At 48.9% G+C, this 24,763-nt stretch overlaps 1 protein-coding gene across 1 annotated transcript in view; it reads right to left on the reverse strand.

Moving 5' to 3' along the window:
* LOC109563682 (uncharacterized) overlaps positions 1–24,763 on the reverse strand; it is a 100,257-nt gene that overhangs the window by 62,105 nt on the left and 13,389 nt on the right. The window contains exon 5 of the mRNA XM_070795647.1: positions 16,815–16,961. Within this exon, the coding sequence (XP_070651748.1) occupies positions 16,815–16,961 (147 nt within the window). The remainder of the gene's footprint in view (positions 1–16,814; positions 16,962–24,763) is intronic.

Consider the following 24,763-nt stretch of genomic DNA (forward strand, 5'->3'; position numbering starts at 1 on the left):
CGGGCTTAGGAACTTCGAGCGCTATGCAAAGGCGCTTCCAACAGAACCTGCCTCTTAGACTGTTATCTTCAGCATTTTTAAAGCACGTGGTAAAGTGGTTAGTGTGCGTTAGAGCTCGGGGAGCCAAGGAGTCACTCGGCATCACCTAGGACTTGAGAATTACTTCCTTATGCTTTCTTTATACGTGATAAATTCCCTTTATCATAAGGAAGAAAGAATATATTTAATCATACATCACAGGAAGGAAAGAATGTCTAAAATCGGAAATCTATAAAAACCTATGAAGATACAAAAACTGATAAAAGGTAAGGAGAGATAACCACAAGTCACTTCAAGGAAATAATCCTGAAAGGAATTCCAGTGTACGTAGCTCGGTTATTTCCCACTACGGCGATTCTCTGTCTTCTGTTGGTGTGCGTGTGTGCCTTTCTTTTCAGCCGGTTGTCTTTCTCAGTGAAAGACACTGTTTACCAGCCACTACATAAATCCCTTGTGGCTCAGCTAGTAAAGAATCCGCCTGCAATGCAGGAGACCTGGGTTCGATCCCTGGGTTGGGAAGATCCCCTGGAGAAGGAAAAGGCCACCCACTCCAGTATTCTGGCCTAGAGAATTCCATGGACTAAGTCTTCATCCTTGAAATTCTCTTTTGAATCAATCTTAGCATCTCGTCACCTTATTAAGCAATTAGTTGAATCAAATCTTTGATACATGTGCCACTCAGTTCACCTGTTTCTCCCACCTTCCAACCCTCTACCCGTCTGTCCTGCCTGTGGGCTTGGGTTTGAGAGGTTTGTCTTACTTTTTAGATTGAGTCTAATCTGTATTCAGGTTCCACATACAACAGCGATCACTCAGTGTCCTCCTGTGTCTCACTTAGTATGATGCCCCCCTCGAGGTCCATCCAGGTCGCAAATGGTAACTTTTCATTCTTTCGATGGTTAAATAATACTACAGCACATCTTCTTTATCCACTCATCCACCAATGAAAACAGGTTGTTTCCATACCTTGGCTACTATGAATAATGCTAAATGAACATGTGGGTGCATATATCTTTCCAAATTACTGTTCTTGTTTTCCTTGAATAAATGCCCAGAAGTGGAATTGCTGGATCATATGATAGTTTTATTTTCAATTTTTTTGAAGAATCTTCATACTGTTTTTCATAGTGACCGCACCGATAGACAGGGGCTTCCCAGATGGCAGGTAAAGAACCCACCTGCCAATGCCGGGGTCACAGGAGACACAGGTTCGATCCTGGGTCGGGAAGATCCCCTGGAGGAGAAAATGGCAGCCCCCTCCAATGTTCTTGACTGGAGAATCCCATGGACAGAGGAGCCTGGTGGGCCACAGTCCAGGGGGTCGCAAAGAGTCAGACACGACTGAGTGTGCACTCATGCACACACAAACACACATTCCCACCAACAGTGCAGAAGGGACCCCTTTCCTCCGCATCTTTACCAACACTTGTTATTTCCTGTCTTCTTTATAATACTCATTCTAATAGGCGTGAGGTGTATCTCATTGTGGCTGTGGTATACATTTCCATGGAGGTTAATAACGCTGAGCATCCCTTCCTGAACCCACTGGCCATCTGTATGTCTTCTTTGGAAAAATGTTTATTCAGATCTTCAGCTTATTTTTAAATTGGATTGTTTGGGGTTCCTGTTGTTGAATTGTCTGAGTTCTTTATAGATTTTGGATATTAGTCCTTTATCAGATACATGATTTGCAAGCATCCTCTCCCTTGCTAGCATTTTTTTTTTCAATTGGCCACACTTGGTGGCACGTGGGACCTTGGTTCCCTGACCTGGAATTGAACCCACACCCCTTGCATCAAAAGGCAGAGTCTTAACCACTGAACCACCAGTGCAGTCCAGTGCTTTCATGGTCTGGCCATGTCGTGTGGCTTGCTGGATCTGTTTCCCAACCAGGGAATGAACACAGGCCACGCTAGTGACAGCCCAGAATCCTAACCACCAGGCCACCAAGGAACCCCCTCCGTGCTAGTGTTTAGTTGAGGACTTTTGCATGTATGTTGACCTGTAATTTTCTTTCCTGTGGCATCCTTGTCTGGCTTTGGTGTCGAAATAATGCTGGCTTCATAAAATGAATTTGGAAGAGTTGCTGAAACAATAAAGAAAAGTGCTTACATTTCCACTACTCGAAAATTTTAAAATACTTAAAGATTATCACTCTAAAAAACATGTGCTGGTTAAAGTCAACAGATGAACAGCACTGAGGGAAAAGAATCTTCTACCTCTGTAACAATTTAAAAATAACCAACATAATGTACACAAAGAATGTGAGTTTGGGGGTCCATCTAACTTGGGCTCAAATCCAAGTTCTGCCCTTATGGGCAAGTCATTTAACATCGTCAACCCTCAGTTTTTCCAGTTGCAAACTAGACTTAGTGATAATATCTTTCTCTCAGGATTTTTGTTTCTTTGTTTGCTTTACGACTATAACCATCTAAAAACTTTCTTTAATTGGGGTATAGTTGCTTTACAATGCTGTGCTAGTTTCTTCGGTGCAAGGAAGTGAATCAGCTCTGTGTGTAGATATAGAGCCTGGACCATCCCCTCCTTTTTTTTTTTTTTTGACAATATGATCATGTCTGGTAAGTGCCTAGAACTATCTGATAAACAGGAGGAGATCAAAGCACAATTAACAATCCTTTTGCACCCCATAAATCCAAGTTTGACCTAGGAAACTGTATCAATTAAAATTTGAGGGCTAAAAAATATAGAGAAATTACTACTCTGTGCAAAATTGTCTTAAAATCTTAATGCTTATTTCATAAATTAACTGGGCTATAAATATTCTAAGGACTCAGATTAATGAAAATAATGAAGCAAAGCCATAATCATATATCCATTAAAACTTTTACTATATATTGGCATCACACCCTTTACTCATGTTAAAGGAATAAATTGCATGCGCTAATTATCTGTGGCTGTGTAACAAATTACCACGGCTGTAACAAAACAACACACAGTTGTGATCTCCGAGTTTCTGCGGGTCAGAGTCCAGGGATGGGACGGCCCCTGCCTCGGGCCTCACGAGGTGCTGGCCAGGCTTCTTCTCATCCGGAGGTCTCACTGTGGAAGCGTGTGTCCCTGCTCACAGGGATGTTGACAATATCGTTTCCTTCGGTCACAGGACTCATGGTCACTAGCATCTTCAGAGTCAACAAAGGGAGGGAAAGTGAGTTTACCAGCAGTCTGTATCATGGTCAGGAGAGCGGTATTTGTCATCATTGCTGTAAGCTGTGGGTTAGAACCAAGTCACAGGTCCTGCTCTGTGAGTCAGGGAGGGGATTCCACAAAGGCAGCAGCAGCAGGACCCTGGGCCACTGTGGGTCTGTCTGCCACCATCCACCCTCTGGCTTTTATTATTCAAACACATTCAGCTGCTCCCAGGGCTCCCAAGATTCTTATCTCTCATAGCGCAAACTCAAAGTTCATCAGCTTCTCACTGGAATTAGAAAAAGGTCAGAGGAGGCTCCTGGGTCTAATCAAGTTCAGTTTCTGCCCATCCATGGACCTGAGAAGTGAAGATCGCTCAGTCATGTTCGACTCTTTGTGACCCCACAGACTATACAGACTCTCCAAGCCAGAATCCTGGAGTGGGCAGCCTTTCCCTTCTCCAGGGGATCTTCCCAACCCAGGGATCAAACCCAGGTCTCCCACATTGCAGGTGGATATTTTTACAACCTGAGCCTCCAGGGAAGCCCAAGAATCTTGGAGTGGGTAGCCTATACCTTCTCCAGGGGATCTTCCTGACCCAGAAATCGAACCGGGGTCTGCTGCATTGCAGGCAGATTCTTTACCAGCTGAGCTATGAGGGACCTGAGAAGCCAGACAGAAAATCATCTGTCCCCAGCCCAGCCGAAAAACCATGGTGGCACAGGCAGCAGGAAAGGGCTATGGGCTGCTCATTTCACAAGAAGAGAGAAAGGAGGTAAAGAGGGGTCTCTGTGCTGTAGGAATCCTGAAGCCACACGGTGAGCTTGGAAGTTCCCCAGTGAGGCTTCAAGTCTGGGGAAAATCGGGCCTTCCCAGGCGGCGCTAGTGGTAAAGAGCCTGCCTGCCAGTGCAGGAGATGTAAGAGACTCAGGTTCGATCCCTGGGTCAGGAAGATCCTCTGGAGGAAGGCATGGCAACCCACTCCAGTACTCTTACCTGGAGAATCCCATGGACAGAGGAACCCATGGGCTACAGTCTACAGGGTCGCACAGAGTCAGACACAACTGAGCGACTGAGTGGGCCCACAGGCAGCACGCTGGGGATAATCCTCATGGCTTCACCATCGGCTGTTGGCTCCACCTTCTGAGTCTCTGCTTTGAAGTGAAAGGTATGGCGCTTGTTTGCAGCTGCATGGCCTTCTCAGCCTGCCTCCTGACAGTGGAATCCGGGGGCTGTACTCTCTCCATTCCTTTCTGCCCAAGTGGGCAGTGTTTTTGCAGAAGTAGTTTGCTCAGAAACGTTGTGTGTCTCCCACGGACTTCAGTGAGACTCACTGCATGAAAAGAAGACCTCGCTCATAGATGTTTGTGAGATGATCTCTGTCTGGATCCTGCTGAGATGACCCTGGATGGAGGCCCTGAAGCTCCTCAGAGGCCCTGATTGGCTGATTGGCTCTGAGGCTCCCCCCGAGTCCCTTGAAAAGGTCCTAGTGGGACTGGAGTCCCTGACCTCGGTGTCTTTCTGTTGCCCCCCTCCAAACACTGTAGTCACATCCTTGGCTTTTTCTCCCAACCGTCACGTCTTAATTTTAGCACATTAGTCATCGGGAGAGGCTGATGCCGTGCGCTCACACTTCCGCACTCCAGAACTGCAAGGGACTGAACTCCTGCGCCCACCGCCACTTTGTGGTCACGCCTTCCATAGCCCCAGGGAGCTAATTTGCTGGGCCAAAGAACACATGCAGCTGCTTCCTCCCCAACGGTTCTTAAACTCTGTTCTGTATCAGTCGGGGAGCAATGTGGCTGGAGCTCCATCGACGGCTGGTCTTGTGGGGTCTTCAGTATGCCCAAAGCTCGTTTGCACGTCTCTAGTTGAGGCCCCCCTCTGCTCTTGTACCTCTGGCCCCTCCTGGGCTGAATTCCTGGGGAGACCGTGGCCTCTCTCCCCGAACTGCCGGAGCCCAGCTCCAGCTCTGTGCCTTGTAGCTGGGTTTCTGGGACATACCTGTACGCCCCCTTTTCTCATCTAAAGATGGGAAGAGACAGGGGAAGCCCACACCCACAGCGCTGTGAAGACAACTGAGCTGATCGGTGCCTACAAGAGGGCCTCTCCTGGGGACGGCGGTGTGGGGCGTGCTGTCACACGCGTGTGTTCCAACTGCTTGTGCCAAGGATGCAAACATCTGTGGAATGAGCTATGGTTTCACGCTATGTCCTGGGTGCTCAATTGGGTTTGATTTTTTTTAAAAAGGTATAATTTTATGTTTGTGTGTCTTCACCATAAGCCAGATTGCCTTCAGGCAATAGGTACAAATTAAAAACAGCCATTGATCAGCCCCTTTTCTACTCCAGAAGTCGAAGTAGTAAAACCTCAGCCATCCAGAAACGTAGGGAATTGAGACGAGCTGGACTGTCAGATTGCCTAGGTAATAGGATTTTAAAATAAAGTTTTAAACATTTTGTTCATTAAAAAAAAAAAAGCATCAGCTACTTTCCTGGCTTTTTCCCCCCACTATGCATTATTATAGTTAATTTTACAAAAATAAACGTATAGGATGAAATCAGAAACTCTTCACATGTTCTGCATCTCTTGTATTTCTAAGAATAATCAAAGTGACTTCTAGTCCTGAGCACCTTCCAAGCACCTTCCAGGCAGTCTGGTGCCTTCTGCTTTTGTTACCTAATTTCACAGCTGTGTGTTGAACCTATCTATTCTAAGAAGTCAGGCTCTGATCTGTGCTCTGGGTCTCCTTAACAAACATGAAGCCATGGCAACCTTGCAAAGTGGTCATTTCATTTCATAGGTGGGAAAACTGACCTAGAAGCAGATCTCTTGGTGACCCCAAGCCCTGTCGGTCCTCCCGGGCTGTGCCCCGTGCCTCTCATGATAGCCGGGGAAACCTGGAGTTCACAGAGAGGGCCTGGTAGTGCTGTTTGCTGTTTTGATTTTTTACTCACGCTGAAGCTGCAATACTCTGGCCACCTGATGCAAACAGCTGACTCATTGGAAAAGACCCTGACGCTGGCAAAGACTGAGGGCAGGAGGAGAAGGGGGCGGCAGAGGATGAGATGGTTGGATGGCATTACCGACTCAATGGACATGAGTTTGAGCAAGCTTGGGGAGACAGTGAAAGTCAGGGAAGCCTGGCGTGCTGCAGTTTATGGGGTCGCAGAGTCGGACATAACTCAGAAACTGAACGACAACCGAAGAAATGCAAGCGCTTTCGTGAAGCCTTTATACACACGGCTGTTTGAAAGGCTGGATGGTCAGCTAAAACAGTGTTTAGAATCCAGAGCGCCCCACCTGGGCTCAAATCCCAGTTCCACCACTGGAAAACTATGGCACTTTAACAAATGATTTCATTTCACTACACCTCAATTTTCCTCATCTCCAAAATGGATTTGAAAATAAAGTGTCCAGCTGACATGGTTTTTGTGAGAATCGAGTTAGTTGATACATACAAAGCACTTAAGGTAGGCTGGCCTGAAGAACTGCTTGCTGCTATTATGTTTTTATCAATTTTGTCAATATCAATTTACACAGTGCGTGGAGTCTGTGACATGTATTTTGATTTTTTAAGGTCATTTAGCTTGTTTCCTGTAATCAGTAAAGTTCAGAAAGGCTCAGGGTGCTGGAGAGTTAATCCTGTATGGGAAAGAGATCACAGAGTTGCAGGAATGCATCAGTGATGACATAGAGAGGGTTGATCCTGACCTGTCTCTGTGTCAACACAATCTCTGTGTGTGATTTTAAAAGACACACACGTGTATTCGCACACACACACACACTGTACACATCTCAGGCACTCATTTGTGCTAAATAATAAAGGCATATTCAATCTCATTAAGACACAGCAGAAAGCGTTCTGCTGAGAGCAGTGAAAATAATGTTAACATGTTGAAATGAATTGTCTCAATTTAATTCTGCTTACTCTCTCTCTGGGGTATAATGTAGTTTGTCACGGTTGGTTTTCACTGAGTTCAAGGTCATAGGAAACTGTGTGCTAGATTCCCTGACACAAAAGCATCACTATGACTTAAAAAATCAGTTACTTCAGTGTTGTGTAAAACCAACAATTGTATGCACCTAATAATGTATGCAAAGTAGCAAAAAGAAACAGAATTTTCTGCTATTTTGAAAACCAATTATTTCTGCTACCAGAAATAATATACTTATAATACTTTTTTTCCCACTACTGATATGCAGAGTGCATCATGAGAAACGCTGGGCTGGAAGAAGCACAAGCTGGAATCAAGATTGCTGGGAGAAATATCAATAACCTCAGATATGCAGATGAAACCACCCTTATGGCAGAAAGTGAAGAGGAACTAAAAAGTCTCTTGATGAAAGTGAAAGTGGAGAGTGAAAAAGTTGGCTTAAAGCTCAACATTCAGAAAACGAAGATCATGGCATCCGGTCTCATCACTTCATGGGAAATAGATGGGGAAACAGTGGAAACAGTGTCAGACTTTATTTTCTGGGCTCCAAAATCACACTGCAGATGGTGATTGCAGCCATGAAATTAAAAGATGCTTACTCCTTGGAAGGAAAGTTATGACCAACCTAGATAGGATATTCAAAAGCAGAGACATTACTTTGCCAACAAAGGTCCGTCTAGTCAAGGCTGTTTTTTCCAGTAGTCATGTATGGATGTGAGAGTTGGACTGTGAAGAAAGCTGAGCACAGAAGAATTGATGCTTTTGAACTGTGGTGTTGGAGAAGACTCTTGAGAGTCCCTTGGACTGCAAGGAGATCCAACCAGTCCATTCTGAAGGAGATCAACCCTGGGATTTCTTTGGAAGGAATGATGCTAAAGCTGAAACTCCAATACTTTGGCCACCTCATGTGAAGAGATGACTCATTGGAAAAGACTCTGATGCTGGGAGGGATTGGGGGCAGGAGGAGAAGGGGATGACAGAGGATGAGATGGCTGGATGGCATCACCGACTCGATGGACATGAGTTTGGGTGAACTCCGGGAGTTGGTGATGGACAGGGAGGCCTGGCGTGCTGCAATTCATGGGGTCGCAAAGAGTCGGACACGACTGAGTGACTGAATTGAACTGATATGTATATTTTTATTGATTTTCTCTATTAATGTCTCCATGTACAATTAATAGAACAATGCCCACCTGAACACTGCTGAAAATAATGAATTTGATCTTTCTACCCCATCAGAATCTGCCAAATGCTAGCACTTTCCCATAAATCTCAGTTCCTACTAAATTATTCACATTTATTATATTAAAATTATTTAAGTGAACAATTTTATCTTGGTAAGCACTGACCCTCTGGGAGGGCAAGTGTATAGCACGTTCTTCTTTTCTGGGAATTGGGACCGGGAAACTGGGAAACTTCCTCTTCTGTGGAACTGGGCTGGGGCATGTGGGCATGACCCAGTCACTCAGTCGTGTCTGACTCTCTGTGGCCCCATGGACTGCAGCCCACCAGGCTCCTCTGTCCATGGGATTCTCCAGGCAAGAACACTGGAGTGGGTTGCCATGCCCTCCTCCAGGGGATCTTCCTGACCCAGGGACTGAACCCAGGTCTCCTGTGGCTCCTGCATTGCTCTGGCTTGCAGATTCTTTACCGCTGAGGCACTGGGGAAGCCCGGTATCTTTTTCTTTTTTAAGGATTAAAGTTCAATGTTTCAAAAGATATTACACAAGTATCTATTAATTTATAAATAAATGGTCAGTATATGCACTGGTTTTAAAATATTTCATTTTAATAACTACCAAGCGTTCATTTCACGGGTCAGCCATTCTTTGTTTCATCTATTACGTATGAAGGACAAATCTGTCGGTCCAAATCGTGAATGTGTGTGTGTGCTTGCTTGCTCAGTCGTGTCTGACTCTTTGTGGCCCTGTGAACTGCAGTCCGCCAGGTTCCTCTGTCCATGGGATTTCCCAGGCAAGACTACTGGAGTGGGTTGCCATTTCTTTTTCCAGAGGTTCTTCCTAACCTAGGGATAGAACTCACATCTCCTGTGTCTCCTGCATTGCAGACAGATACTTTACTAAGCCATCAGGGAAGCCCAAAAATCATGAGTACGTTCGTTTGAACAATTAAATAGGATTTTCTACCCCACGTAGGGTAAATGGGGCTTCAAAGCCCTCGCCACACCACATCGTGTGTGGAGTGACCGGTGGGCTGGCGCCTATGGCCAGCTCGCCCTAAGATGTCTTGCCCTGCATTTGTCCAGCTCTTTCCTTTAGGACGTACTCCACAGCAAATGCCACGCCAGACGCTGTGCTCATGGCAAACTAGAGGCACCTGTGCTCGCAGCTACATGAAAAGAAAAAAATGGGCACTGAATTTCCCCGGCGAAGCTGGTGGCGCCCAGGAAACCCTTCCCTGCAGACACCTCTTGAAACACGGTAAGAGAATCTACAGGTCAGGGTGCTGGGGGAGGGTGGGGAGGTCGGATGGTTAGGTGCAGCCTGGTTCCTGCTGATTCTACTGCAACAGCCTGCCTGACGTCAGTATCTATTAATTCAGTTGAATGTGGGAGTCTAGACCCTTCCAATGAAGGGGAAGATGGAAGCCGTGGAAAAGTAAAAGTAAGTTCGGGTTTAGCCAGTTAGGGGACTTCCCTGGCGGTCCGGCGCTTCAGGCTTTGTCTTCCAATACAGGGCGAGCAGGTTCAACCCTTAGTCGGGATCGAACCCCCGTCTCTTCCATCTCCTGCATTGCAGGCAGGTTCTTTACCAGCTGAGCCGCCTGGGAAGGCCACAGGATACCGCATCCCTCTCAATTAGCTTTGTGTTGCAGATGTGAGTCCTTGTGCCAAAGAGCCACAGGATGGACATTTGAGGTAAGATAGAAATCACATCTTAAATACACACACGAGGCCATGGGGAGTCGTTTTCTAAGTTGGAAACTCACTCCATGTTTCTTACAAACAGAACTGTATAAAATCTGTCCAATCTCTCAAAGGTCAGTTATAAAAACCTGTCTTAGAGCAGACTTTTTGGCCTTCAGAGACTGAAGTTCTTAGTTCCTGGGCCTGAGGAAAGTCCATGAAAACCGGGGAAGCATGATATGACCTAAGGAAAATTGTGCTACCAGGTCGTAACTCACGAGAAGACAGCGTCTGAAAGCGGGGCGAGTGAGCCCAGACACCATCCAGTCCCCCCTCCAGGCCTGCCCCCACACGTCCCACTTACAAAGCAGGGAAGCAGGACCAAAAGCCTAGAACTCGGAGCGCTGCCATTCAGATCTGCGCTCCAGAGTCCAGCTAACACAGACTTCCAGGGTCCAAGGGCCTGTTTTATGAATAAGTGCAGGCACTTTCATGGGGTTGAGCCTTCGTGCAACTGATGCCAAGCTGGGCAGCACCATGTCTCTCAAATCATGGTGAACTGCAGGTAAATAATGTACACTGCATTCACTTCTAACCCGAAAAGTGAAAGTGAAACTGGCTCACTCGTGACTCTTTGTGAGCTCATGGACTCTACAGTCCATGGAATTCTCCAGGCCAGAGTACCGGAGTGGGGAGCCGTTCCCTTCTCCAGGGGATCTTCCCAACCCAGGGATCGAACCCAGGTCTCCCGAATTGCAGGCAGATTCTTTACCAGCTGAGCCACAGGGAAACCAGAAGAGTTGATTAAAATTGGTTAAATATAGTAGCAGAAACAGAAAGACTTCTGAAGCATCTGGATCAGACAGACACCGAGCCAGGACAGAGCCTGGGGAGGGAGGCTGCCCTGGCCCCTCAGGGTCTCTCCCACCAGGAAAGTGGACCAGAGGATTTCCAAGCTCCATTTAACTCTGCAACTGTTCAAACTTCAAGAGTTTCACATCCTTGGTTATAAGAAAAATGAGATAACTAAATAAGTCCACTAAAGCCCTTAAGATCTTCAATGAATTCAGTCTCAGAGACAGAAAGTTTTTGTCCCCCCAAAAAGCCTATTTTAACTTCTTCGAAGCATGCAAAATTTACCAAGAGTATTTGCTGAACATTATTAAATATTTTTAAACGTTTCATTAAAAACTGGTTTTTTCCCCTATTTTTACTCTCTGTACCATTTTTAATCTACTTTAGCGACGGCATGCTATTTTGAGCAGGAAACCTATTCTTTAATGTCTATAAACTAGATCTCTTTTTATAATTCCCTCATAGGACCTGGTTCAAAGTCTATGGCACCTCAGTAATTGTTTGCCCCGCCCCAAAATAAAAGCATTAGTTAGGTGTTCGTATAAATTCCACACAGAAGGCAAGTCCTTTGTAGTCACTAAATTTCCTCGGAATATTTTCTCAAGAGCCTCACCCACAGCTTTAAAAAGGAGGGCAGGAAAAATGCCAGCTGCAATCTCCCACCCTCATTAGGGCCCCCTGTCAGAAATCGGTTAAGGAGCGGGGAATAAGGGGTAATTTTCCTTTAAAATGGAGAGGAGTTTCCTTTAGAAAGGAAATTCGCTGAGGAAGTTGTTTTAGAACAAATAACTGTTCGGGAGGAAGCCGGCAAAAGGTGGGAAGAGGTTCCCTTTGATTCCCCAGTCTGTGTATTTGGGCTCAGACCAGACAACATTTTATGCACATATTAATAGAATGCAAATGAGCCTCCCGCGAGGACAGTGGTATTTGGCACAAAGTATTGTCAACAGAAAGGGCTTGGGTGTATTTTTTTAATCCCATCAAGGTGCCCCGTCGCGGTGGGGGGCGGGGGGTGGGTGGGTGGCGGTGTTGGGGGGGGTGGGTGGGTGGCGGTGTTGGGGGAGGTGGGGGACCCCGGTGCTTGGGAATGGATCCGGGTCTGACCTCCAGTTGGGCGGAGAGCAAAGCGCTTTTTCAGTCTCCACTTCAAGGCCCTCTCTGGAGCTGTGAGCATCCTCTTCAAAGTCCTCAGGTGCTACTGTTTACTCAGCTCTGCTCACGGGCAGCGAGGACCCCCCAGAGTCACCTGGAGCTTCGGCCCACAGTGTGTGGCCCCCAGCGCCCCACCTCAAGCGCCCCTCCAGGCGCTGACTCAGCAGGTCTGGGGGGCCTTGGGGCTCTGCTTCCCCAGGGTGTTGCTCCCCCACCCCTCCACCCCCAGGCCCAGGCTCGGAGACTCACTGCTCTCAGCATCCATTTGATTCTCGGGTGAAAGGGGGATGCAGCATGGAGCTTCCTCTGCAGTGGGATGAGGGGATGAGGACATTCTTATGCTCTTGCAAGCAGGGGCCAGTTCAGTCCGTTCTGTTCAGTTCAGTCGCTCAGTCGTGTCCAACTCTTTGCGATCCCATGAACCACAACACGCCAGGCCTCCCTGTCCATCACCGACTCCTGGAGTTGACTCAAACTCATATCCATTGAGTCAGTGATGCCATCCAGCCATCTCATCCTCTGTCGTCCCCTTCTCCTCCTGCCCTCAATCTTTCCCAGCATCAGGATCTTTTCCAATGCATTGGAGTTTCCGCTTCAGCATCAGTCCTTCCAATGAATATCCAGGACCTCCTTTGGGATGGACTGGTTGGAGCTCCTTGCAGGGGCCAGAGGGACGCCTAGAAAGCTCCACAGGGTGAAGCCTCTGGGCCGAGGTGGGGGTAGGGCAGGGGCCAGAGGTGGAGGAAGCCCACAATTTCCAGGTCCAGCCTTTGTCTTTGCACAGACTGCTTACTGGTAGATACAGAGAAGTCGTTCAACCTCAGCCAATGCTGTCCCATCAGCTATAAGCACATTTCAGAGAAACACTGAAAGTGAAAAGTGAAGTCGCTCAGTCATGTCTGACTCTTTACTGTAGCCTACCAGGCTCCTCCATCCATGGGATTTTCCAGGCAAGAGTACTGGAGTGGGTTGCCATTTCCTCCTCCAGGGGATCTTCCCAACCCAGGGATCGAACCTGGGTCTCCAGCATTGTAGGCAGATGCTTTAGGTCTGTGCCACCAGGGAAGCCCTCAAACACTAAGTGCTTTCTAGTCGTGCAGTTGCTCAATTCCTCTGAAGACACGGCTTAAATGCCCCCTCCGCGGCAGACACTGTTCGGGGCTTTTGGGAGACACTGGGGATCAAGACGAAGCACACAGATAAAGGCTTCCCTCCCATGGAACCATCGGGGAGATAGACTGGGCGATGATCTGCGCAACTCAGGGTGCAGGGGGGGGCGGGGGGCAGGCACAGCGAGGGGGGCGAGGGCACCGGGGGCGGGGTGAGCGCGGAATGGGCTCCGTCTGGGCGAAGGTACTAGACCACGGCCCTCCGGGCGCTCCAGGGGCACCGAGTGGACCTGACGGGGCGGACAGTGCCCGGGCCAGGCTGAGCGTGGCCATGGGGCAGCGACGGGACCGCGGTGACGCCAGGTGGATGGAGGCCGGGCAGGAGGGGCCCCCATTGTGCAGGGACGGGGCGGGCCGGGGGCCAGGGGGAGGAGACCCCGGGGACAGCGTTCCGCATACGGTGCAGAGCTGGGCCGTTTATGTACGAGGTTGCCGGGGCGGGGGTCCGAGGTTTTGTGTGATTCCCCAGCAAACGCACACAGACCCCCGAGGAGGCCGCCCACGTCGGCTAGAGAGAGCCTGCACCGGGGCGGCACAGACGTGGCGGAGAACCAGGGACGCGGCTCCTCTGGCCGGTGTGGACCCCGGAAGTCTGACCCCAGGGCCGAGGGGGATTCACTGAGGGGGATCCACCCGGCCCTCGGGGCTGCGGCCGTCTTGGGGGCCGCGGCCGTCTTGGGGGCCGCGGGAGGCGCGTCCCAGTCTCTGCCCTGAGCTCACAGCACCTTCCCACCCCCCACACCCGTGTCCAGGGTCCCCTTTTCTTAGGACACCGTTTCTCCTGGCCTAGGCCCCCCACCAGGACGGCCCACCCTGACTACTCACGTGCTCCCAGGCCCTGTTTCCCGTCCCTGCGGGAGGCCTTCAGCACCTTTTCCGAGGGGACCCGAGTCCCCCCTCACTGAGGGCGCACTGCTCCTCTGTGGGTCCTCTTCCTCCTCCGAGGCCTGCCGGAGCCTGGGTCTGGGTCCCAGCACCCACCGGCCCGGACCGTTTATAAATGGGAGCTGTGTGGCCTGGGGCGCCCCCTGGACCCCCAAAAGATGTGGTGTCTCCACAGCCTCACAAAGGTGCCCCAGGGACCTGCGTGGGGTCCAGTGGTGAGGACTCCACACTTTCCACTGGGTTCAGCCCCAGCTTGGGGAACTAAGATCCCGCAGGCTGAGTGGTGTGAGCAAAATGTAAAAACACCACCTTGTGTTAGGAGCTGAGGGCGTTCCAGACACACTCCAGCCCTCGGTGTGCTGCGTTCCAGGGAACCGCAACACAGACACCCCTGAGGACGCCCTAACAGCAAGCGGCAGACATGTGGCAGCATTAGCTGGATTCCAAAGTTTGAGAACCACCTGTGAGCTTGCTCTCGGTCGAGGCCACTCTCTGCTAAAACCCTGTGGTGGCGCCTCCTCGGACCCCAAGTAAAAGCCACGGTCCTTCTGGCCCGTAGGCCCGGGACCCCAGCCCTGCCCCTGCCCGCCGCGTCCCTGCCCCTCCCCGTGTCCCCGCTCTCTTCTGGCCCGTAGGCGCGGGACCCCCGTGCCCCTGTCCCCCACATCCCGCTCTCTTCTGGCTCATAGGCTCGGAACCCCCGCCCCGCCCCTGAGCCCCCCGCGTCCCCACTCTCCCAGCACCCAGGGGTCCTCACTGTGCTCACCACACACACCCCAGGGCCTTGGCACCTGCTCTTCTCCAGGGTGGTCGCACCCAGAGGCCCGCAGGCCGCCCTCCCCAGCACCCCAGATATCCTTTAACCTGCCCTCCATTTTTTTCACAGCCTGTATCCTCTCCCATCTTACCATCAAATCTATTTTTCTTTAATCTTTTTTAGTTTTTTTTTTTATTATTTGTCTCTCATTGGCACAAAGTAAATGTTTTGGAGGCACAAGCTGCACTGACCACGTACTTCAGGGAAGGTCCCAGATCCTGGAACTCAGGGCTTGGGGGCTCTGGTGATCAGCCTGAGGCACGAAGCCAGCAAACTTCAGAAGCAGCTTTGTGAGGGACTTCCCTGGTGGTCCAGTGGCTAACACTCTGCACTCCCAATGGAGGGGGCCCAGGTTCGATCCCTGGTCAGGGAACTAGATCCCACGTGACACAGCCGAGGGCTCCCATGCTGCAACTGAAACATGGCTCCCGCTGCAGTGAAGATAGAAGCCCCCGTGTGCTGCAAGTAGGACCTGGTGCAGCTCAAGATGCCAGGAGAAATACCAACCACCTCAGATACGCCGGTGACACCACCCTTACGGCAGACAGTGAAGAGGAACTAAAGAGCCTCTTGATGAAGGTGAAAGAGGAGAGTGAAAAAGCTGGCTTACAACTCAACATTCAAAAAACCAAGATCATGGCATTCGATCCGATTGCTTCATGGCAAATAGATGGGGAAACAATGGAAACAGTGACAGACTTTATTTTCTTGGGCTCCAAAATCACTGCAGATGGTGACTGCAGCCATGAAATTAAAAGACGTTTGCTCTTTGGAAGAAAAGCTATGACCAACCTAGACAGCGTGTTAAAAAGCAGAGACATTACTTTGCCAACAAAAGTCCATCTAGTCAAGACTACAGTTTTTCCAGTAGTCATGTATGGATGTGAGAGTTGGACCATAAAGCTGAGCGCAGAAGAATTGATGCTTTTGAACTGTGGTGTTGGAGAAGACTCTTGAGAGTCCCTTGGACTACAAGGAGATCCAACCAGTCCATCCTAAAGGAAATCAGTCCTGGCTGTTCTTTGGAAGGACTGATGCCAAAGCTGAAACTCCAATACTTTGGCCACGTGATGCAATGAACTGACTCATTGGAAAAGACCCTGATGCTGGGAAAGATTGAAGGTGGGAGGAGAAGGGGATGACAGAGGATGAGATGGTTGGATGGCATCACCGACTTAATGGACATGAATTTGAGCAGGCTCTGGAAGACAGTGAAGGACAGGGAGGCCTGGCGTGCTGTAGTCCATGGGGTTGCAGAGAGTCAGACAGGACTGAGCATCTGAACTGAACTGACTAAAAAATAAAAAGGAACTGTGTTGGATTATTATAAAGGGTGTGGGAGAAGGTTGTTTGGGAGCTGCTGAGAGCAGATGAAGTCTTCCTGAACAGGGTGGGATGGTGGGAAGGACCAGGACCCCTGCAGTCAGGCAGGCCGTCGACTGGGAAGAAACTTGGAGTCGGGAAGGCATATGAAACGTGTCTGAGATGTTCGGGCAGCCTCTCTGGAGAGGCTTGAGACGGCAACTCAGAGGAGGAATTCAGAGATAGAGATAGGAAGGAGCCAGTCCTGGGCAAGCTCTGCTCAAAACTGGCCTGGACTGTGGGCCCGGACTGTGGGGGAACGGGCAGCAAGGGTCGTGGGTGGGGGGAAAGCTGGTGAGAGCACATCTTGCCGAGGGCAGTGAGGAGTAGCCAGAGGCCTGGGGCACACCCCGGCTCTGCCACTGCCCAGCTGCACCTGGGGGCAGCTCCCTGACCTCTTCCAGCCCAGCTCTCCCCTGGGAAATGGTCTGGATAAGACGTGACGGGAAGGGCTTGCGTGTGATCGAGAGGAGGTGAAGTAAGACCAGGCACCTGCTGCGAACCTGAGGCCTGAAGGGCGAGTCCCCAAGCTCAATAATGGCAGCACGTGGGTCCGTCCTGCAAACGCGACAGACCACAGGTACCTCTCTCCGCTGGCTCTCCAGGTCCCGCTGAGAGCCGAGGCTGGGGGTCTTCCTCTGCCTCTGCTGCGTATTCATTTTCTCTTGGAGCATCTTCATCCAGAGAGCATCCCTTGGTCTGCGCTTGTCCTTGTGCAGCTCAAGGTCGTACTGAAAGAAACATCCCGATACAGAATAAGGAACTGATCATTCAAACAAGGCCCACAGCACCGGGGACTCACCGGGGAGAGAGTTGGGGTGAAGGCTCACAGAGTCTCACATTCATCAACAGTCATCCACATCCACGAGCATACTTGAGACGGGTGGACGTTTGCTGTGTGCAAATTACACATCAGTAAAGATCCTCACGACCCAGGTAATCACGATGGTGTGATCACTCACCCAGAGCCAGACACCCTGGAATGTGAAGTCAAGTGGGCCTTAGAAAGCATCACTACGAACAAAGCTAGTGGAGGTGATGGAATTCCGTTTGAGCTATTTCAAATCCTGAAAGATGATGCTGTGAAAGTGCTTCACTCTGTATGCCAACAAATTTGGAAAACTCAGCAGTGGCCATGGGACTGGAAAAGGTCAGTTTTCATTCCAATCCCAAAGAAAGGCAATGCCAAAGAATGCTCAAACTACCGCACAATTGCACTCATCTCACATGCTAGTAAAGTAATGCTCAAAATTCTCCACAACACGCTTCAGCAATACGTGAACCGTGAACTTCCTGATATTCAAGCTGGTTTTAGAAAAGGCAGAGGAACCAGAGATCAAATTGCCAACATCCACTGGATCATGGAAAAAGCAAGAGAGTTCCAGAAAAACATCTATTTCTGCTTTATTGACTATGCCAAAGCCTTTGACTGTGTGGATCACAATCAACTGTGGAAAATTCTGAAAGAGATGGGAATACCAGACCACCTGACCTGCCTCTTGAGAAATCTGTATGCAGGTCAGGAAGCAACAGTTAGAACTGGACATTGAACAACGGACTGGTTCCAAATAGGAAAAGGAGTATGTCAAGGCTGCATATTGTCACCCTGCTTATTTAACTTGTATGCAGAGTACATCATGAGAAACACTGGACTGGAAGAAACACAAGCTGGAATCAAGATTGCCGGGAGAAATATCAATAACCTCAGCTATGCAGATGACACCACCCTTATGGCAGAAAGTGAAGAGGAACTAAAAAGCCTCTTGATGAAAGGGAAAGTGGAAAGTGAAAAAGTTGGCTTAAAGCTCAACATTCAGAAAACTAAGATCATGGCGTCCGGTCTCATCACTTCATGGGAAATAGATGGGGAAACAGTGTAAACAGGGTCAGACTTTATTTTTCTGGGCTCCAAAATCACTGCTGATGGTGACTGCAGCCATGAAATTAAAAGACGCTTACTCCTTGGAAGGAAAGTTATGACCAACCTGGACAGCATATTAAAAAGCAGAGACATTACTTTGCCAACAAAGGTCCGTTTAGTCAAGGGTATGGTTTTTCCAGTGGTCATGTATGGATGTGAGAGTTGGACTGTGAAGAAAGCTGAGCGCTGAAGAATTGATGCTTTTGAACTGTGGTGTTGGAGAAGACTCTTGAGAGTCCCTTGGACTGCAAGGAGATCCAACCAGTCCATTCTGAAGGAGATCAACCCTGGGATTTCTTTGGAAGGAATGATGCTAAAGCTGAAACTCCAGTACTTTGGCCACCTCATGTGAAGAGTTGACTCATTGGAAAAGACTGATGCTGGGAGAGATTTGGGGCAGGAGGAGAAGGGGACGACAGAGCATGAGATGTCTGGATGGCATCACTGACTCGATGGCCGTGAGTCTGGATGAACTCCGGGAGTTGGTGATGGACAGGGATGCCTGGCGTGCTGTGATTCATGGGGTCACAAAGAGTCGGACACGACTGAGCAACTGAACTAAGAACTAAAGTTGATTACTTTATGATTTTTTAAAAAAATGAAATTCGTCCTTATCCTTTTAGTTTACACCGTAGATGATTCTTCAGTTCAGAAAAGTTCTACAGGACAAGCTTTAAGTACAAAGAAACAGGGCTGGTACCCATAAGCAGGCAGAAACATCAGTCTTGCTATTTGATAATCGAGTAGTCCAAAAAAGAAGGATATAATGCAGGACATAACCTACTGCCAGGAGTAACTTAGGGTCCTCTTTGAGAATCACAGGTATCTCCCTGACCTAACCTGGAAAAAGGACACATTTGGGCCCGGGGAGCAGGCGGGAGGAAAGCAGTGGGGGACGGGCGGCCCCATCACCCGCTGCTCAGGGCAAGCAGGAGGCAGGACGCTGCTCAGGGCAAGCAGGAGGCAGGACCGGGGGAGACACTCCCTTTCCAACACGGAGACAGGTTTCCTGAGGTCGGTGGGCTGGCGTCCACCGCGCTCCGGAGCGCTCCCGCCCGGAAGAGCAGGGCCGTCTCACATCCATACATGACTACTAGAAAAACCATAGCCTTGACTAGATGGACCTTTGTTGGCAAGGTAAGGTGTCTGCTTTTTAATATGCTGTCCAGGTTGGTCATAGCTTTTCTTCCAAGGAGCAAGCGTCTTTTAATTCCATGCATATGCATTAATATACTCTCTCTTTCTGACTTACTTCACTCTGTATAATAGGCTCTAGATTCATCCACCTCACTAGAACTAACTCAAATTCGTTCTTTTTACGGTTGAGTAATATTCCGTTGTATATATGTGCCACAGCTTCTTTATCCATTCATTTGTTGATGGACTTCTAAGTTGCTTCCGTGTCCTGGCTATCGTAAATAGTGCTGTGATGAACACCGGGGTGCAGGTGTCTTTTAGAATTGTAGTTCTCAGCATATACGTCCTGTTTAATCCTCTCGCCTCTGAGGAAGTTCACCTCAGTGAAGGCCCTTCCTCTCTGAAGAGTTAGGATGCTGGACACCCAGTGCCGTGGACCGCCGTGTGGACCCACAGCCTGGGCCCCAGCAAATGGACACGTGCAGAGTCCACGCAGGTGGCTCCTGTGATGGACGCCCAGGCCCACAGCTCGTGGCGGTGGGAACAGCATGTGGGTTCCTCGGTAGGAACAGCCCCAGAAGTTAGCACCTCACATGTGGAGGTCCAGGGTAGCGTGGCACACCACCGACCCCCTCTTCAGACACCGTGGTTTCGCGTTTGGCTCACAGATCTCTGAAGCTCTGGGATGAGCCTAGGGACCGCACAGGGTATGGATCTAATCCCAGAGGCGGTCCACGATTCTCCACGTCATTCAGTAAAAAGCCCATTGTTTCTCCCAGTAAGGTCTAAGAGGATGCACTTATCACCCTAAATTTCCATCTGCTCTTGGGTTGACTCCTTGATTTTCTGTTCTGTTCCAGTGATGTGCTAATACTACCTTGCTGTAATTATAGACACTTTATCACGTGTTGTAATGCCTAGAAGGGCTAGCCCCTTCCCCCACCTAAATTCTTCTTTGTCAAGATTTTCTTATTGATTCTTATCATTTCTTATTGATTCTTATAAATTCTACTTATTTTTCATGTAAACTTTTATAATCAATTTATCTATCTCCAGGGAGAAAATTGATAGCCTTTATTTGGAAACAATACAATGGGAAAGACTAGAGATCTCTTCAAGAAAATTAGAGATACCAAGGGAACATTTCATGCAAAGTTGGGCTCAATAAAGGACAGAAATGGTATGGACCTAACAGAAGCAGAAGATATTAAGAAAAGGTGGCAAGAATACACAGAACTATACAAAAAAGAACTTCATGATCCAGAAACCACAATGGTGTGATCACTCACATAGAGCCAGACATCCTGAAATGCGAAGTCAAATGGGCCTTAGGAAGCATCACTACGAACAAAGCTAGTGGAGGTGACGGAATTCCAGTTGAGCTATTTCAAATCCTAAAAGATGGTGCTGTTAAAGTGCTACATTCAATATGCCAGCAAATTGGGAAAACACAGCAGTGGCCACAGAATTGAAAAAGGTCAGATTTTATTTCAATCCCAAAGAAAGGCCAAAAATGTTCAAACTACCGCACAATTGCACTCATCTCACATGCTAGCAAAGTAATGCTCAAAATCCTTCAAGCCAGGCTTCAACAGTACGTGAACCATGAAATTCCAGATGTTCAAGATAGATTTGGAAAAGGCAGAGGAAGGAACCAGAGATCAAATTGCCAACATTTGTTGGCTCATAGAAAAAGCAAGAGAGTTCCAGAAAAGAATCTACTTCTGCTTCACTCAATATGATCGCAAAGTTGGACACGACTGAGCAATTTAACTGAACTGAACTGCTTCATTGACTACGCCAAAGCCTTTGACTGTTTGAATCACAACAAACTGTGGGAAATTCTTCAAGAGATGGGAATACCAGACCACCTGACCTGCCTTTTGAGAAATCTGTATGCAGGTCAGGAAGTAAGAATTAGAACTGGACGTGGAACAACAGACTGGTTCCAAATTGGGAAAGGAGTACGTCAAGGCTGTATATTGTCACCCTGCTTATTTAACTTATATGCAGAGTACGTCATGAGAAATGCTGGACTGGATGAATCACAGCCAAAATCAAGATTCTAGGAGAAATAACAACCTATAGTTTGCAGATGACACCGCATTTATGGCAGAAAGTGAAGAGGAACTGAAGAGCCTCTTTATGAAAGTGAAAGAGGAGAGTGAAAAAGCTGGCTTAAAACTTGACATTCAAAAAACTAATATCATAGTATCCAGTCCAATCTTCTCATTGCAAATAGAAGGGGAAAAAGTGGAAGCAGTGAAAAATTTCATTTTCCTGGGCTCCAAAATCAGTGCAGATGGTGACTGCAGCCATGAAATTAAAAGACACTTGTGCCTTGGAAGGAAACGTATGACAAACCTAGACAGCATATTAAAAAGCAGAGACATCTCTTTGCTGACAAAGGTCCATATAGTCAGAGCTGTTGTTTTTCCAGTAGTCATGTATGGATGTGAAAGTTGGACCATAAAGAAGGCTGAATGCCAAAGAATAGATGATTTTGAATTGCAGTGCTTGACAAGACTCTTTAAGAGTCCCTTGGACAGCAAGGAGATCAAACCAGTCCATCCTACAGGAAATAAACCCTGAATATTCATTGGAAGGACTGAAGCTGAAGCTCCAACCCTTTGGCCACCTGATGCGAAGAACTGACTCATTGGAAAAGACCCTGATGCTGGGGAAGATTGAAGGCAGGAGGAGAAGGGGACGGCAGAGGATGAGATGGTTGGATGGCACTGCTGAGTCAATGGACGTCAATTTGAGCAAGCTCCAGGAGATAGTGGAGGACAGAGGAGCCTGGTGTGCCGCAGTCCATTAGCAACCAAACAACAAATATTTTGAAAATCAGGGAGAACTGGTCTCTTTATGTCGGTAAGTCTTCCTATGAAAGTGTTGTATGTCTTCTCTGGTTGAAGGCTTCTCAACCTGAAATTGCTCGAGCCTTAAATCACGCACGCAGATGCTACCCAGGCCACAGCTGCACTCACAGCTCATTTTGTCAGCACGCCTGCTCGCTGGCGCCATCCAGACGTCCTGCTGACCCTCGTCACTTCCCCTTTCCTCCTGCAGAGGGCGCCAGGGACCAAGGAGCCGCCACCCCTACCTGGAGCCAATCTTGACTCCGGCAGGGAAAGAGTTCAGAAGAGGCGAGGTCCTTGGATTTTCCACATTATTGGCTGATTTCAGCTCATGTTCTCTTTTGTGACTGTGGGTGACCACGAGCTGCGTGAATTTCTCACACGCGCTCAGTAAAATGACCTTTTTCTGAAAGGTTTGTTAGAAACTGCAAATTCACACTCTTAAAAGTGTTACTTTTGCCAGAATATAGGCTTTTAGCATCCACACAACAGGGATATTTTCTGCCACCAAGAACGGCCTGGCCGTGTCGCACAGAAACTGAGGGCGTTACGTAGGGAGATAGTAAAGGCCACAGAGTCGGCTTGTGACGTAAGCAGTTACTGCCTCCTCCAGCAGGACGAGCTGTGTTTCCTTTGTCTTCAGCAGAATGAAATGTCTGTTGCAGGGGCTCTTTCCATTAGCCGTTTCTCATGATCTTTCAAGATTCGTGACCTGTTAAGGCGCACCTGAGGAGAATCGTACCAAACTGTGGATGAAGATCCCTGTTACCCTAAGGCCCCTTTCAGCCTGTTTTTTCCTGCACTTCACAAGACGTGCTTCCCTACAATGCTGCGAGAAGGCTGCGGTGTTCGGTTTGTGCAAACACACAGCTGAAGGATGAGCAGGCAGATGGCAGAGACAGCCGTCAGCCGCCGTGGGCGGCCCTGCGTCCCCAAGGCCCGGGGCTCCGTCAAGCAGAAAGGGGCTCCGCAAAGCCCCCGCCCAGGCTCCCAGGGGGCGGGCGGAACAGGAATGATGGCTTTTGCACGAGGCAGCTGTGGACGCGAGACGCTCAGAGGACCAGGCCGGGGGACGCTGCAGAGGGACTGTCTTCGCAGCACAGCAGCGCCCGCTCCGGGCCGGACCCGCCCGCAGAAGCGTGAGTCACCAGGGCTCAGCCCGGGGAATTCAGCCACCGAGAGCCTTTGTTTTACATCTCAGCATTTTCTCCTTCCTGGAATTCAGAGCCTGGCAACAGCGTGGAGTCTTTAGCAGGTGGCTACTCAAAGGCACTGGGAAACCAGTCCGCGGGGGTCCTGCGTCTACAGGAAACACTTCCTTACGTTTCGTCCTCATTTCTCATGTCTTTCTTCCACTGGGCACTTGCATTAGCCTCTTTTGGAGGTTAGCAGAAGATTGTTTTTTAACTGAGGCATGTAATTCACAGGTCCTGAAACTCACCGCCTTAAAGAGTTCACTTGAATGTCTCTCAGTGTACTGCGCCCATCACCAGAATGAGCGTCAGACCGTTTTCATTGCCCCAGAGGAAAAGCCTGCCCGCTAGCTTCAAGTGGCTCTGGAGCTAAGGAACCTGCTTGCCAATGCAGGAGACGTAAGAGATGGGGGTTCAATCCCTGGGTCAGGAAGATCCCCTGGGGGAGGGCACGGCAACCTATACCAGTGTTCTCGCCTGGAGAATCCCGGGGACAGAGGTGCCTGATGTTGGAGTCCTGACCTCGGCCCCTCAGAGTGTGACTGTATGTGGAGATGGAGGCTTTACGAGGTCATCATTAAAGTGAGACGACCCAACCTGATGGCTGCCCGTATAAGAAGAGGAGATTCGGACACAGAGGGACCCAGGAGTGCAGGTACACAGAGAAAGTCCACGTGAGGACATGCGGGGTGGGCGAGTGTCTGCAAGCCAAGGAGAGAGGCCTCAGGAGAAACCAAACCTGCCCGCACCCTGACCTTGCAGAGCCAGCCTGTAGAGCTGTGTGGAAATAAACGTCTAAGCGCCTGCCCCGACTGTGCTCTTTTGTTAGGGCAGCCCCGGCAGACTGATTCGGACCCCAGCAGACCTCTAGTCTGGATATTTCACACAAATAGAATCATTCCAGACAAATAGTACCACGCAACATGTAGTCTTTGACATCTGGTTCCTTTCACTTAGCGTAATATCTTCAAGTTTCATCTGTGCTGCACCAGATACATAAGAACGTAGTTCCCTTTTACGGCTAACTGGTATGGTTATGGAGAGACAGATTTTGATGTCTGTTAGTACTTGATGGACATTAGGGTTGTTCTCAGTGCTTAACTCTTATGAATAATGCTGTTATGAAAATCATGTACAAGTTTTTGTGTGAACATAAATTTTCTATTATCTTAGGTATGTGCTTAGAAGTGGAATTTCTGGGTCATGCAGTGATTCGAGGCTGAACTTTTTAAGGAACCGTAAACCACTTTCCAAAGTGGCTGCGCAGTTTTACCCTGTCACCGTAACGACAGGGCTTGGATTCCTCCACGTCCTCGTTACGGTCTGTCCTTTCTTGTTACAGCCACTGGAGTGACTGTGGGGTGACAGCTTGTTGTGGCTGGGATGCTCTTTTATGTCAAGAGTGGAAAACATAACGTGGT

This window comes from Bos indicus, chromosome 9 (assembly GCF_029378745.1).
Source record: "Bos indicus isolate NIAB-ARS_2022 breed Sahiwal x Tharparkar chromosome 9, NIAB-ARS_B.indTharparkar_mat_pri_1.0, whole genome shotgun sequence".
NCBI lineage: Eukaryota > Metazoa > Chordata > Mammalia > Artiodactyla > Bovidae > Bos > Bos indicus.